The 13424-nt window shown below is 42.5% G+C and overlaps 1 protein-coding gene across 3 annotated transcripts in view; it reads right to left on the minus strand.

Moving 5' to 3' along the window:
- The window catches only part of CKAP5 (cytoskeleton associated protein 5), a 421631-nt gene that overhangs the window by 294945 nt on the left and 113262 nt on the right, over nt 1–13424 (minus strand). For all 3 annotated transcript variants that reach the window (XM_030200874.1, XM_030200876.1, XM_030200875.1), the window contains exons 10-12: nt 1714–1803; nt 1421–1585; nt 910–1038 (exon numbers count right to left, since the gene is read on the minus strand). In XM_030200874.1, coding sequence (XP_030056734.1) covers nt 910–1038; nt 1421–1585; nt 1714–1803 — 384 coding nt within the window. The remainder of the gene's footprint in view (nt 1–909; nt 1039–1420; nt 1586–1713; nt 1804–13424) is intronic.

Consider the following 13424-nt stretch of genomic DNA (forward strand, 5'->3'; position numbering starts at 1 on the left):
GAACCTCTCTCCAAACCCCCCCCCACCCAATCCTAATGCAGCCTAATATCTCTTACCCTTTTCTCCCCAGTCCTCAAAGCGACACGGGTTGCCAGCAGAGACAGCGACTGAAACAGGCTGCCTCTCTCTAGCCCTTGTAGGAAATCACATCAAAGAGGTAGCTTGCTTTTAACTCACTGTCTCTGCCACCGACCCACACGCTTGGGGGGTGGGGGGGGGGAAGAGATACTAGACCAGGGGTGAGGGTAAAGGAAGAAGCTGGAAATGGGGAGAGGGACAGGAACACACAGATCAGGAATGAAGACCAAGGAGCATAGGGAAAGGGACACAGATGCCAACTATAGAGGGAGGATATGGACACAGAGTGTTGACACTGGACAGAAAGGATAGGAACATAGAAAAGAAACGTCAAAAGGACAGGAAACCCTGGAAAGAGAGAGTTAAGAGAAAACAAAGAAAAAGGAAAAAGACACTGGCACCCAAAAAATGACCAGACTAGAAAAGGTAGAAAAGTTCCTTTTTTCTGAATTTATTAATTGTAAATGTGTCAACTTTGGAAAATGTGTATCTCCGATATCTTGCATTTCAGTTTCTGTTTATATTACTGTGACAAGCTTTCTATACATAGGTCCGGAATCTGTTTGCTTTTTGCTGGGTTTGTCTACTGGAGCTCAAGGAATTCCTCTTCCCCCGCCAAACCCCCATTAAAGAAAGGTGGCTTTGAGGGGGGGAAACCCATATTAAATTTTTTTTGCCCAGGGCCCATTCAGTCTTAGCTACACCACTGGATTCAAGCATTCAAATAGAAAGCCTTGTCAAGAATAGAATTAAACAATTATGGGACCTATAAGTTACATGTGATAACTATTCTAGTATCACCCAAAACACTTAAAACATCTACTTACTTACCCTGTCTAGCTTCAATTTGTCCACATCAGCTAGGAAAGGGTTGACTGCTCTTTCCCCAACCACCTTCTGTGCTGTGCCCAAAGCTTCAAATGCAGCATCTCTCACTTCTGGAGCAGAATCGTTGATTTGCTGTGAGAAGATATCCCAGCAATGTAAGATTTCACCTTCCCTCTCCCAAACAAGGCAATTCCCTCAAAGAACACTAATCTCCCAACTCCTGCTCCTCTCCTATGCAGGAGGCCAAGGTTATCCTTCTTTCATACCTCTACAAAACTAGGAGGGATCCATCTCCTACCCTGACATGCAGACATTAGGTGGGATTACTAAACGAAGTGATGAAAATACAAGCTAGCAGACTGCAATCATCTTAGTGAAGAAACGACACTGGAGAGATGCAACGGCTCTGCACATATCTTTGAACTCTAAAGATATCCTTTCACAGCTTTCCCGTTTGAAAAACTGCACATAGGGTGCTTCAGCAAGTTGATGTGTAAGCTGCAATCTTACCTACCTTCACAAGTGCCGCACATAGAGGCTTTAGCAAACTCTTGGGCAGGGTGGATGGAGAGCAGTGTCTAAAGTTTCTTGCAAGGAATAAAGAAGCCTGCTGCTTGATAGCTGGGTTCTTGTTGTCCATTACAGCCAGCACATCTTCACTTATGTTTTGTAAAGTAGTCTTAAAAGAATTTGGGGGGGGGGGGGGGGGGGGGGAGAAACACATTTGATAATTTCAAACATCTGACCAAAAAAAAAAAAATATGCTATTTCCTGATCAGCTTATGTAAAAGGCAGCTTGGTACTTACAGTTAGGAATATTGCATCTATTGCTTCCTGCAGGGCTTGTACCACCTGAGGCTTCTTCTCTTTAAATTTCTCCAATATTGTAGGCACAACCTGAAATATATAAACCATAAATCAAATATTAGGCACTAATCCTATTTTGCATCCATCAGGATAATTGCTTATGATTACCATGTCCAAACAGCCTTCTGCTTTATCCTTATAACCACAAATAGCACATGGAGAAAGAGAAATTTGGTCTTACCTGAGATTATTCTTTCCATTAGCTCTTCCCACTATTAAACTGTGGGATAGTTGGGTTCATCAACCAGTAGGTGGACATACAGAACTGAAAACTGAGCCAAGACATCTCTTGGCATCCAGTCCAGCTCCTCAGTATTTTCTAGCTCCACTTGCTGGTTGATGAACCAGCTTCGACCTCCTGAATTCTGTGAGGAAGATCCTCTCCCTCCCTACATCAAACAGAACACCCAGATACTCCAGCGTCTTTGATACAGTCTGTTCTACTTGAAACTGACCTCCCAACGACTGCAAGACACACACAACTTTGTCCAACGCTGTCCGAATAGGACGATGCATGAGCGAGTCAGTCGTTGAGATACGGGTGAACTCCAATTCCATGGAAATGAAGGCCACCACTACCTTTGTAAACGTTCTTCAAACCTGAACTGGAAATGTCGGCCCAGCACTGCAAAACGTAGAAACTTCTGATGTGGCGACCATATGGGTATATGCAAATATGCCTCCTTAAGATTGAGAGCAGTGAGAAATTCTTCCACTTAAATCGAGACTATGACTACTCTTAGTGCTTCCATGCAAAAGCAGGACACTAGGGGGTAGTGGTTTAGACCTTTGAGATGTAAGACAAGACAAAAGTTGCCTTCTTTCTTTAGGACAATGAAGTAGACTGAGTATCTGCCTTGTTCCTGCTCGGACTGGGGAACTGGAACAATGGCGCGGAAAGCCAGAAAGGAATCTAAAGTGAACCTTGACGAACTTGGCTCCCTTCTGACAAGGAGATTTCAAGAGTAGAGACACCAGGAGGTAAAAAACTATAACTTGTAACCTTCTATAAAAAAATAAAAAAAAAATCCAGAACCCATTGGTCTCATGTGATTTTGGCCTATATCTCCCAGAAACCCTGAAGATGTACACCCACCAGAGGAAGAGAAGAGTGGACCAGCCTCCCATCATTGAAAAGCTCTGGAGGCATTAGGCGTTCTAGCTGACTGAAAGGACTTACCGTCCGCATAAAAAGAAGACTGGCGTGCCTGAAAGCAGGACTTCTGACCGTAATGCTGATGACCAGGCTGTCTGCTATCTTGAAATTGAAACCAGAGGCTTTCGGCTTATCCTCCAGCAACTGCTGTGGCTGAATTGCTCCAAATTACTAAAATCTTCTCCAAATAGCCACTTCCTCCAAAAAGGCAGTGGCAGTATCTAGACGTGACCCGATACTGTATCCGCTGCTCAATGCCGCCACCAGAGCTGCCGATGTGCCATGACAGCAAAAGACATACTGAGGACCATAACCCATAACATGTCAAATAGCATCTACCAAGTAGGCCAACCCCGCTTCCAGCTGGGTGTTATGGCACCAGTCTTGTGTTGCAGACTGCCAATTCCACTTGAGATATGCTCTTGCCACCAATGAGCTGCACACTATCGCTTGAAGGCCCAAAGAGGCCACTTCAAAAGGCTTGTTTCAGCAAGAATTCTAGCTTCTCATCTTGTAGGTCATTTAGGGCAATGTCCCCGTCCACTAGCAAGGTAGTCGTCCTTAAGTCACCATCATAACTAGGGAGTCCATCCTGGGAAGCTGCAATTTATCTTTCTCCTCCGGAACAAAAAGGTAGAGGCGAGTTATGGCTCTTCCCACTCTCAGTCCTGAGTTCAGCGAGACCCATTCTGCTGTAATCGTATCTTGAATGTCTCAACGCATCGGGAAGGCCTTAGACGGACCCTTAAGCCCCCCTCACATGATCAACAAAGATGGAACTCCTGACACAGAAGCATAATGCTCCTCAATGGAAAGCAACACCAATGCCTAAGAAACAAAAGGAGCTGTCCCTTCTCTAACAGCTCCTCTGATTAAACAGAGGCCTCATCAGATAAGGAGGGAGAAGCAGAGACAGACCACCCAGAGAGCTCCACAGGAAACAGGGGAGAGGTGAAAGGAAGAAGAGGTAAATTTGCAGGGCACCAGAAACAGGGGATTTGAAGACCTCCAGATATGAATCTACAGACTCAAGCCATCTGCAAAGCTCAACCAGGGACTAAGAGCAAAACACTCAGAACCACAGGATGAAAAGTACGTCCATCCAGCTGCTCGAGATTCAGAACTGAAAACTGAGCTGAGACATCTCTCTTGGCATCCTGTCCAGCTCCGCAGCATTTTCTATCTCCACCTGTTGGTTGATGGACACAGCTATCCCACAGGTTCTGGAATAGTAGGAATCCATGTAAAGGAATTTACTCATTTCTTTTCGTTGAATTCAAAAAGACTAGTCCAGACATGTGGGTTATGCCACCCTGCCAGCAGATGGAGTGAGAGAACTACAATTTTATCAGTGATATAGGAATGATGCTAAGCGACATTAGAAAAATAAAATGAAACTGATAAAACAAAAATAGGGTCAAGCAAAGATTAAAAAAAGAAGGAAAAACCTTCCACAAATGAACAGCAGTTTAAAACAAAGCGTGGCAGACACCTAGACAAAGTACAAGACTAGAAAGTCTTTTTATTCCTTAAAAACAATGGGAGTGTTCTCAACACAATCTTTGCATGCAGTGTACAGGATGCACTTGACCAAATGTTTCAACAAAGGTTGTGTTTCGGCACAGATGCCTTCGTCAAAGTGACAATACACAATACAGCGGAATACAAGTGTATATATAAAGTCTTTTTAAGGATGCTTTTGGTTGTGCATAACATATGTTACTCAGAGATTAAGGTAAGTACATCATATGTTTAGACTGTATATATACATTTGTCAGCAATGCAATACAGTGGAATACAAGATCCTTGACGAAGGCATCTGTGCACTGCATGCAAAGATTATATTGAGAACACTCACTGTTTTAAGGCATAAAGAAAGCTTTCTAATCTTGGCCGGTCTTTGTTTTTAACACAAAAATAGGATTCCAAAAATTCCACCAGGAAAGGAAGAAATCAGAAAGGGAAAAGGGTGGTAGTAAATGGAGTTCGCTCGGAGGAGGGAAAGGAGTAGTGGAGTGCCTCAGGGATCGGTGCTGGGGCCGATTCTGTTCAATATATTTGTGAGTGACATTGCCGAAGGGTTAGAAGGTAAAGTTTGCCTATTTGCGGATGATACTAAGATTTGCAACAGAGTGGACACCCGGGAGGGAGTGGAAAGCATGAAAAGGGATCTGAGGAAGCTAGAAGAATGGTCTAAGGTTTGGCAATTAAAATTCAATGCGAAGAAATGCAAAGTGATGCATTTAGGGAGTAGAAACCCACGAGAGACTTATGTGTTAGGCGGTGAGAGTCTGATAGGTACTGAGGGGGAGAGAGATCTTGGGGTAATAGTATCTGAGGATCTGAAGGCGACGAAACAGTGTGACAAGGCAGTGGCCGTAGCAAGAAGGTTGCTAGGCTGTATAGAGAGAGGTGTGATCAGCAGAAGAAAGGAAGTGTTGATGCCTCTGTACAAGTCGTTGGTGAGGCCCCACCTGGAATATTGTGTTCAGTTTTGGAGGCCGTACCTTGCAAAGGATGTTAAAAAAATGGAAGCGGTGCAAAGAAAAGCTACGAGAATGGTATGGGATTTGCATTCCAAGACGTATGAGCAGAGACTTGCTGACCTGAACATGTATACCCTGGAGGAAAGGTGTAACAGGGGTGATATGATACAGACGTTCGAATACTTGAAAGGTATTAACCCGCAAACAAATCTTTTCCGGAGATGGGAAGGCGGTAGAACGAGAGGACATTAAATGAGATTGAAGGGGGGCAGACTCAAAAAAGATGTCAAGAAGTATTTTTTCACGAAGAGGGTGGTGGATGCTTGGAATGCCCTCCCGCGGGAGGTGGTGGAGATGAAAACGGTAACGGAATTCAAACATGCGTGGGATATGCATAAAGGAATCCTATGCAGGAGGAATGGATCCTCAGAAGCTTAGCCAAAATTGGGTGGAAGAGAGGTTGGTGGTTGGGAGGCGAGGATAGTGGAGGGCAGACTTGTACGGTCTGTGCCAGAGCCAGTGATGGGAGGCGGGACTGGTGGTTGGGAGGCAGGAAATACTGCTGGGCAGACTTGTACGGTCTGTGCCCTGAAAAAGGCAGGTACAAATCAAGGTAAGGTATAGTAGTTTACCTTGTTGGGCAGACTGGATGGACCATGCAGGTCTTTTTCTGCCATCATCTACTATGACTTCATATACCGCCTTTGTGAGGTTTTTGCAACTACATTCAAAGCGGTTTACATAGTATATTCAGGTACTTATTTGTACCAGGGGCAATGGAGGGTTAAGTGACTTGCCCAGAGTCACAAGGAGCTGCAGTGGAACCTTAGGTTGCTAAGATAGTTCCCTCTATGAACTGTAAGCTTCTCTTTGGTTTTAATACAAAAATAGGATCATAATCCACCTCCAAGAATTCCACCAAGGAAAGAAGAAATCAGAAACCTTAGGTTGCTAAGATAGAGTTCCCTCTATGAATTGTAAGCCTTCTACACAACACATAGAATCCACAAGAAGCACATAGCAACTGCAAACTTAGAACATAAGAGTAGCCATACTGAGTCAGACCAATGGTCCATCCAGCCCAGTATTCTGTTTTCCAAACAGTGGCCACGCCAGGTCACAAGAACCTGGCAGAAACCCAAACCATGGCAACACCCCATATTACAAATCCCAGGGCAGGATAAAGGAGAACATTTGTTTTTTAAATGTTTTATTGAAGCCTGCTAGTAAGTTAAGAAATACAGATTTCTCCTTCTTATCTTGCTCAACTAGTGTGGGACACATGGGACATTTTATTTTATTAGGATTTATTTACCGCCTTTTTGAAGGAATTCATTCAAGGCGGTGTACAGTAAGAATAGATCAAACATGAGCAATAGGCAATTACAGCAGTAAAAATATTCAAACAACAATACAAAGTATGGCATGGCATACTACTTGCAATGACAACACAATATGTACTAGAGTATTATAATTGGTAGTGAAGGGTAAGGCAAAGTTGTAACATACAGATGAGTAAGAAAGTAGGAAGAATTTATTTATTGCATTTGTATCCCACATTTTCCCACCTATTTGCAGGCTCAATGTGGCTTACAATACATCATGGGGAGTGGTAATATAATAGAAAATAGACATTTAGTGTTACAGAAAATTTTTGCCAACATGATAATGATAAGACATGATAGTAGTAGCAGATATTATAAGACATTTCTAACTATGTGTGGAGGAGTTATGTATACTCACATTGGTTGATCTTTGTGGTAAGTCTTGTTAAAGAGATGGGTCTTCAGTAGTTTGTGGAAGTTCGTTAGCTCGTAGATCATTTTTAAGTTGCGCAGCAGTGCGTTCCATAACTGTGTTCTTAAGTAGGTAAAGTTTGACGCGTGCATTAATTTGTATTTTAGACCTTTGCAGTTAGGGAAGTGCAGATCAAGAAATGTGCGGGATGATCTTTTGGCATTCCTGGGTGGTAAGTCTATCAGGTCTGATTGATTTGAAGAAAGCTGCATGTGAGGTCAGAGAGATGGTTAAATATTATCTCAGCTAGGGTAGGAGTGGATAAACATGTCCCGCTGCAGTATGTGCAGCCCGAGTCAATCCTTGTGTGTGTGTGTGTGTGAGTGAGACTAACAAGTTAGTTACTTCTCCCATTAAAGGCTTGGTTGAAGAGCCAAGCTTTCACCTGCTTCCTGAAGTAGAGGTAGTCTTGTATTAAGTGGAGCCTTCAGGCAATGCATTCCAGAGTGTGGGGGCTACTCCAGAAAAGGATAGCTTGCGGGTATCACATCGTGTAATGTCTTTTGGAGAGGGTTGTAGTTAGTGAAGGTCCTTGGGAGGACCTTAGTGACCTTGGCGGTGTGTGGCGGATCATTCTATTCTTCAGATACTCGGGGCCATTTCCTTTCAGGACCTTGAAGGTCAGACATAGATTTTTAAATTTAGCACTGTATTGTACTGGTAGCCAATGAAGTTTTTGCAAAAACGGTGTGATGTGGTCAGGTCGCTTGCAACCTTCTGTGAGTCTTGTTGCTGCATTCTGAATCAACTGGAGTTGGTGCAGGCCCTTTGTAGTCAGACCATTGTATAGTGCATTGCAGTAATCCAGTCCTGACAAACCAAATATGATGAGAAAGGAGATGGATAAGACAGTACTGCTCATAGAATGCCAGCGCCAAATGTGGCCTCTCCTTATGTTACGATTCTACCCATGTTTCAGGTTCTCAGTCATCTCGCCACCTGGTGGCCAGATCTGGTGGCTGCAATGGACTGTCTGGTTACTGTCACCCGTTCCAGATTTCAGCCTAGTCCGGTCCGGATCTTCCAGACTGCCAGACTTGCTCTTTTTGTTTGAACCTACACAGCACCCGTAGTTGCCTGGTGATTGCTGCAGTGAGCCTCAGCTGCTGCTGGGCTTATTAGCCATTTTGAAACCTTTCTGCTTTGCCTTTGCATCGCCTAAGGTCCTGGTATGTTGGTGCTTGTTGCACTTCTGGTTAGTCTAGTTTCTTGTTCTAATTCCCTGTCTGATGCCAGTTAGTTTTTGTGTAGCTTAGCTTGTACTGTCCTAGTCTTGACTCTTCTTTGTATTTCTGTGTCTAGTTCTGGGTTCTCTGTGTTCTTGTTTAGTGGCTGCCTGGCAGCTTTCAGATCTGTCTTTTGGCCTGGCAGCTTTCAGTTCTGTCTTTTGTTTGTCAGTGTTTGTGTTTAGTGGCTGCGTTTGCAGCTTTTAGTCCTGACTTCTTGTGTGTAGTCTGATGGCATCCAGTCCTGCCTTGCCCAGGGGCTCAACTCCTGGTGAAAAGCGGCCAAGCGCAGGTGAAGTTTCAGTGTACCTGTTCTGCCTGTTCCAGCTTGCTTGCCTCAGCTGCAACTCAAGTCCGGGGTTCCAGTCCTGTTCTGCCTAGTCTCTGGTGTGGGGTGGTTTTGCCTGCAACTGCCGCTCCTCGGCAGTGGCTCAAGGGCTCACAAACCTAGTTCCAGCTTTGAAAACCTAACACCTTAGTTCTGCATGACTAATACATAAAGGTTAACATATGTAAGGACCAGAAAGCCCTACAAAAAAAAAACCCTACAGAGGTTGCTTGAGTACTTCCCAGGAAGGGGACTATGGTCTCGAAGAATACACCCAAAACCCCTCCGAAGCCTGTAGACCTTTCAGCAAGAATGTTGAAGAGAACAACCTCCGAGACACGTGGACAAGGAAGATTTGAAAAACTAAACTACACAAGCAGCTTTAACCAGAGACTTTCTGCTATCTGTATGTTAACCATCTCTCTGACCTCATGTGCAACTTTCAGTCACCATACTTTCTAATTCTTCTTATTCTCTTACGTATCTATATGTTCCATCTTTGCTTATACCCATCACTGTCAATTAAAATGTTCTATTACGTATTGTGTTGACATTGTAAGTAGAATATTATACCATACTTTGCACTGTTATTTGAATATTTTTACTGCTGTAGTTGCCTATTGCTCATGTTTGATTTATCCTTACTGTACACTGCCTTGAGTGAATTCCTTAAAAAAGGCGGCAAATAAATCATCAAATCTCCTAAAGGTATTGTCATTAAACATCCGTACATGACTAATTCAATGAACATCTAACGCCATTTAAGAAACTCACCTTCTCCATGGAAAAAATGTGCAGGGAAGGATTAAGAGAAATTACAATAAAAAAAAAAAAAAAAAAAAAGACAGGACACCCAGAATAGAAAGAACAGCAACACACTGAAAAATAGCCAATTTCCTAGGAAAATAAAGTGAAATCTCAGCAAGACATTTTTGGAGGTAAGGAGTTCTAACAGGTGTAGAGAAGACCTGTCTAAAGTTCAAATCATTTTTATAAATCCGAGTTAGAACTGACCTTCCAGTATCAAACTCTAAGTGGTAGAATTGGCTACCGACATATATAATTCATCAACCTCAATATACGCCTTTTCGAAAATCTTTAAAAACTTGGCTATTTCATAAATGTTTTATTATGAATATATTGATCCTTTACTTTTGCTATGTAGCTTAGGATGTATTAATTTATTATTCAAACAAAATCTTTACAAATTAAACCCTTGAGCGAGAAAAACGGACAAATATTAACATAAGTTAGTATAAACCATGAAAAAATGTCATTCCTCATTAGACCACAATTGGGGTGACGTGTTCAAAGGAAAAACTCAGGTGAGAAGCTTAGAAGAATATTTATCAGGAATGCTTAACATGCTATAACCCTGCCCTCAACATTACATTATAATCTCAACTTACTGGATATTACCTGTGGTCACTGTTTACATGGATAGTTAAGATAAAAGGATGCCCCCAATACCAAAGTTTCCATTCTGAAGGCTAAAAAAGCCTCTCTCCTTTCTTGAGTTTGTTTTGTAACATCTGGGAATATCCAAACTTTCTTGCCATAGAATAAAGTTTGTAATTTTCGAAAGGATAAACGCTTTACGACCTCACTTAGGATGTATTAATTTTATTTTTGTTATTTACTGTAATTTGTATTTAGGTATTAATTTTCATCACATGGATTGTTATACTCCAGGAATATGTCCTATTCCCTTACAATTATGAGCCATACTGATCCATTTTTTGGTATGTGCGGCATATAAACACTAGATATAATGTAATGTAGTGTTATTGTTTTTAAAATGTGAACAACAAACAGAAGAAACCTTCTTAAAGAGCAAGGTCATCCTTTTATTTTGTAAATCAAATTATTTGTCTTTAGTGACCTTAGCAAAGGGGAAGCCACTTCAAAGGCTTCCATTTCCTTTTGCCAGTGAGGAACAGAGGCTGAACAGATTGTGGCTAGGAACTCCTACTTTAAATGCTTCAGGACTCTGAGCAGAGTATTGACCTTTTCATGGATGATCTAAATTAATTGTTCCAGTAGAGATCTGCAAGGCAGCCATTTGGAAGGAAGACTAATGCTTTTCCATAGCTCACTGGCTAAAGAAAGTTATCTTTGAACCTATTCAAGGTCATACCTTCTCAATAAGGGCAGAGTAGTCAGGCTTCTGAAATCCAGAATAAGATCCTATTGGATAGCTAAAGCCCTAAGGGCAGGGGAAGGGAAATGATATACCACCTTTCTGTGCTTACAATCAAAGCAGTTTACATATTATATTTAGCAACTTATTTTATATCTAGGGAAACGGAAGAATTGAGTGACTTTGCCTAGAGTCACAAAAAGCTGCAGGGGAATTGAACCCAGTTCCCCTGGTTCTCAGGCCACTACACTACTCTTCCACAAGTCTATTTAACCTCTCTCCCTCTAAAGCAAAATGGATCATATTAGTTATGCGTCCAACAAGGAACCACCAATTTGACCTCTAAGATGAAACAGTCAGTCACAACCTGATCCTTGGATGCAGGGCACCTTATTTTATTTTCCTCAAGTTAGTATACATTTTTCACATGCTATGTTAGGTTTGTATGCCAGTTTATTACAGCCTAATGACCTGGACAGAGACTAAACAAGTCGGTTGAGGGCACAGTGGACAGTTCTATCAAAATTGCTTTCCACACATGGGATGGTGTGACAAAATGGTGAATTTTCCAGCATATGAATTATAAGAATATTTCATGAAATGTATTTTTCTAGTTTGGCTAGCAGGTGGTGCATATTTTATGTTTAAAGCTGTCAGATTAATGACTGTTCCTTCTTTAGTTTAACACAAAGAGAAAGTAGCCTGAAGTGATGACCAGCTATTAAAAAAAAAAAAAATATGTTGTTCTGGGCTCTGATTGGCCCAGGAGCTGGATTTTTCCCCAGTCCCAGTTTGGAAGTAGAGAAAGAAGGACCTCTTTACCGAGACCCTGTGAGAAGTTATATTCTGTAATCTGTGAGCAAAAGTCCAAATGAAAGAAGTGGAGTCAATCCATGACCGAATGTTCTTCATTGTGCTCAGCAGTTGAAAACAAGGGAGAATCTGACACAGCTATGTTTCGGCATAACATGCGCCTGCTTCAGGGGTAAATACTTCTAAAAACAAAATGTGAGATAATATTTTCACATGTGGTGAAAACAACTTAAGATCACCTAAATTTCAAAAAATTATTAAACACTCACCTATTCGGAAAGGCATAAATGCCTCAACCCTGCAACACTTCACTATCAAAGATCGTATTGGACATTAACAAACCCTTCTACCTCTAACCCAACTTGACTGAATCTTAACCGCCCTATCCCACTATAACATCTTTTCTACTTATCCCCTACCGGTCTCGGCGAATGCCTTTACGGTATTATGTAAGCCACATTGAGCCTGCAAATATGTGGGAAAATGTGGGATACAAATGTAATAAATAAATAAATAAATAAATAAAAATCAACTTATAAAAACCGTAAAGATAAAACTACAAGGGGCAAATTGTCTGCATCATTCATTTTGTAAGGTAACAGAGAAACAACGGTGATAAGTCCAAGAATTATGGCAGAGAATAGGATTGGACATTAGCCATAAAGTGAAGATACATACCTGTAGCAGGTGTTCTCCGAGGACAGCAGGCTGGACATCACCACACGTGGGTCATCGTCCGCGACGGCCCAGGAGCGCCGGAAAAAAAATCAAAAGTTCTAGAAGGTGCGCGACGGGCGCGGGGACAATGCACCGCGCATGCGCGAGTGACTTCCCGCCCGCAACGCCCGTGCTTCCCTCAGTTAGATAACAAGCAAACTAGAAAAACTACAACTCCAAAGGGGAGGAGAGAGGGTTGTGGTGATGTCCAGCCTGCTGTCCTCGGAGAACACCTGCTACAGGTATGTATCTTCACTTTCTCCGAGGACAAGCAGGCTGGAGCTCACAACACGTGGGGTATCTCTAGCACCCAGGCTCACTCAAAACAACACTTTGTTCAATTGGGCCTCGCAACGGTGAGGACATAACTGAGATTGACCTAAAAACAAACACACTAAGTGAGAGTGCAGCCTGGAACAGAAAAGAAATGGGTCCAGGGGGGTGGAGTTGGATTCTAAACCCCAAACAGATTCTGAAGCACCGACTGCCCAAACCGACTGTCGCATTGGGTATCCTGCTGAAGGTGAGATGTGAATGTGTGGACTGATGACCACGTCGCAGCTTTGCAAATTTCTTCAATGGAGGCTGACTTCAAGTGGGCCACTGACGCAGCCATGGCCCTGACATTATGAGCCTTGACATGACCTTCCAAAGCCAGCCCAGCTTGGGCATAAGTGAAGGAAATGCAATCTGCTAGCCAATTTGATATGGTGCGTTTTCCGATGGCAACCCCCATCCTGTTGGGATCAAAAGAAACAAACAACTGGGCGGACTGTCCGCGCCACGTAAAAGGCCAATGCTCTCTTACAGTCCAAGGTATGCAACTTGTCCTCACAGTGAGAATCCTGAAAGGTAACTTTAAAACCATATAAGAACGTAAGACCTTTGAAGTCAGAATGATTGAATATTTTAACACCCAACAGAAAGGATTAACAAGGATCTGGGTTTCCTAGCCCATTATAAACCATAAAGCTGTAATTCTCTGTTG

Source organism: Microcaecilia unicolor, chromosome 4 (assembly GCF_901765095.1).
Source record: "Microcaecilia unicolor chromosome 4, aMicUni1.1, whole genome shotgun sequence".
NCBI classification, from domain to species: Eukaryota; Metazoa; Chordata; class Amphibia; order Gymnophiona; family Siphonopidae; genus Microcaecilia; species Microcaecilia unicolor.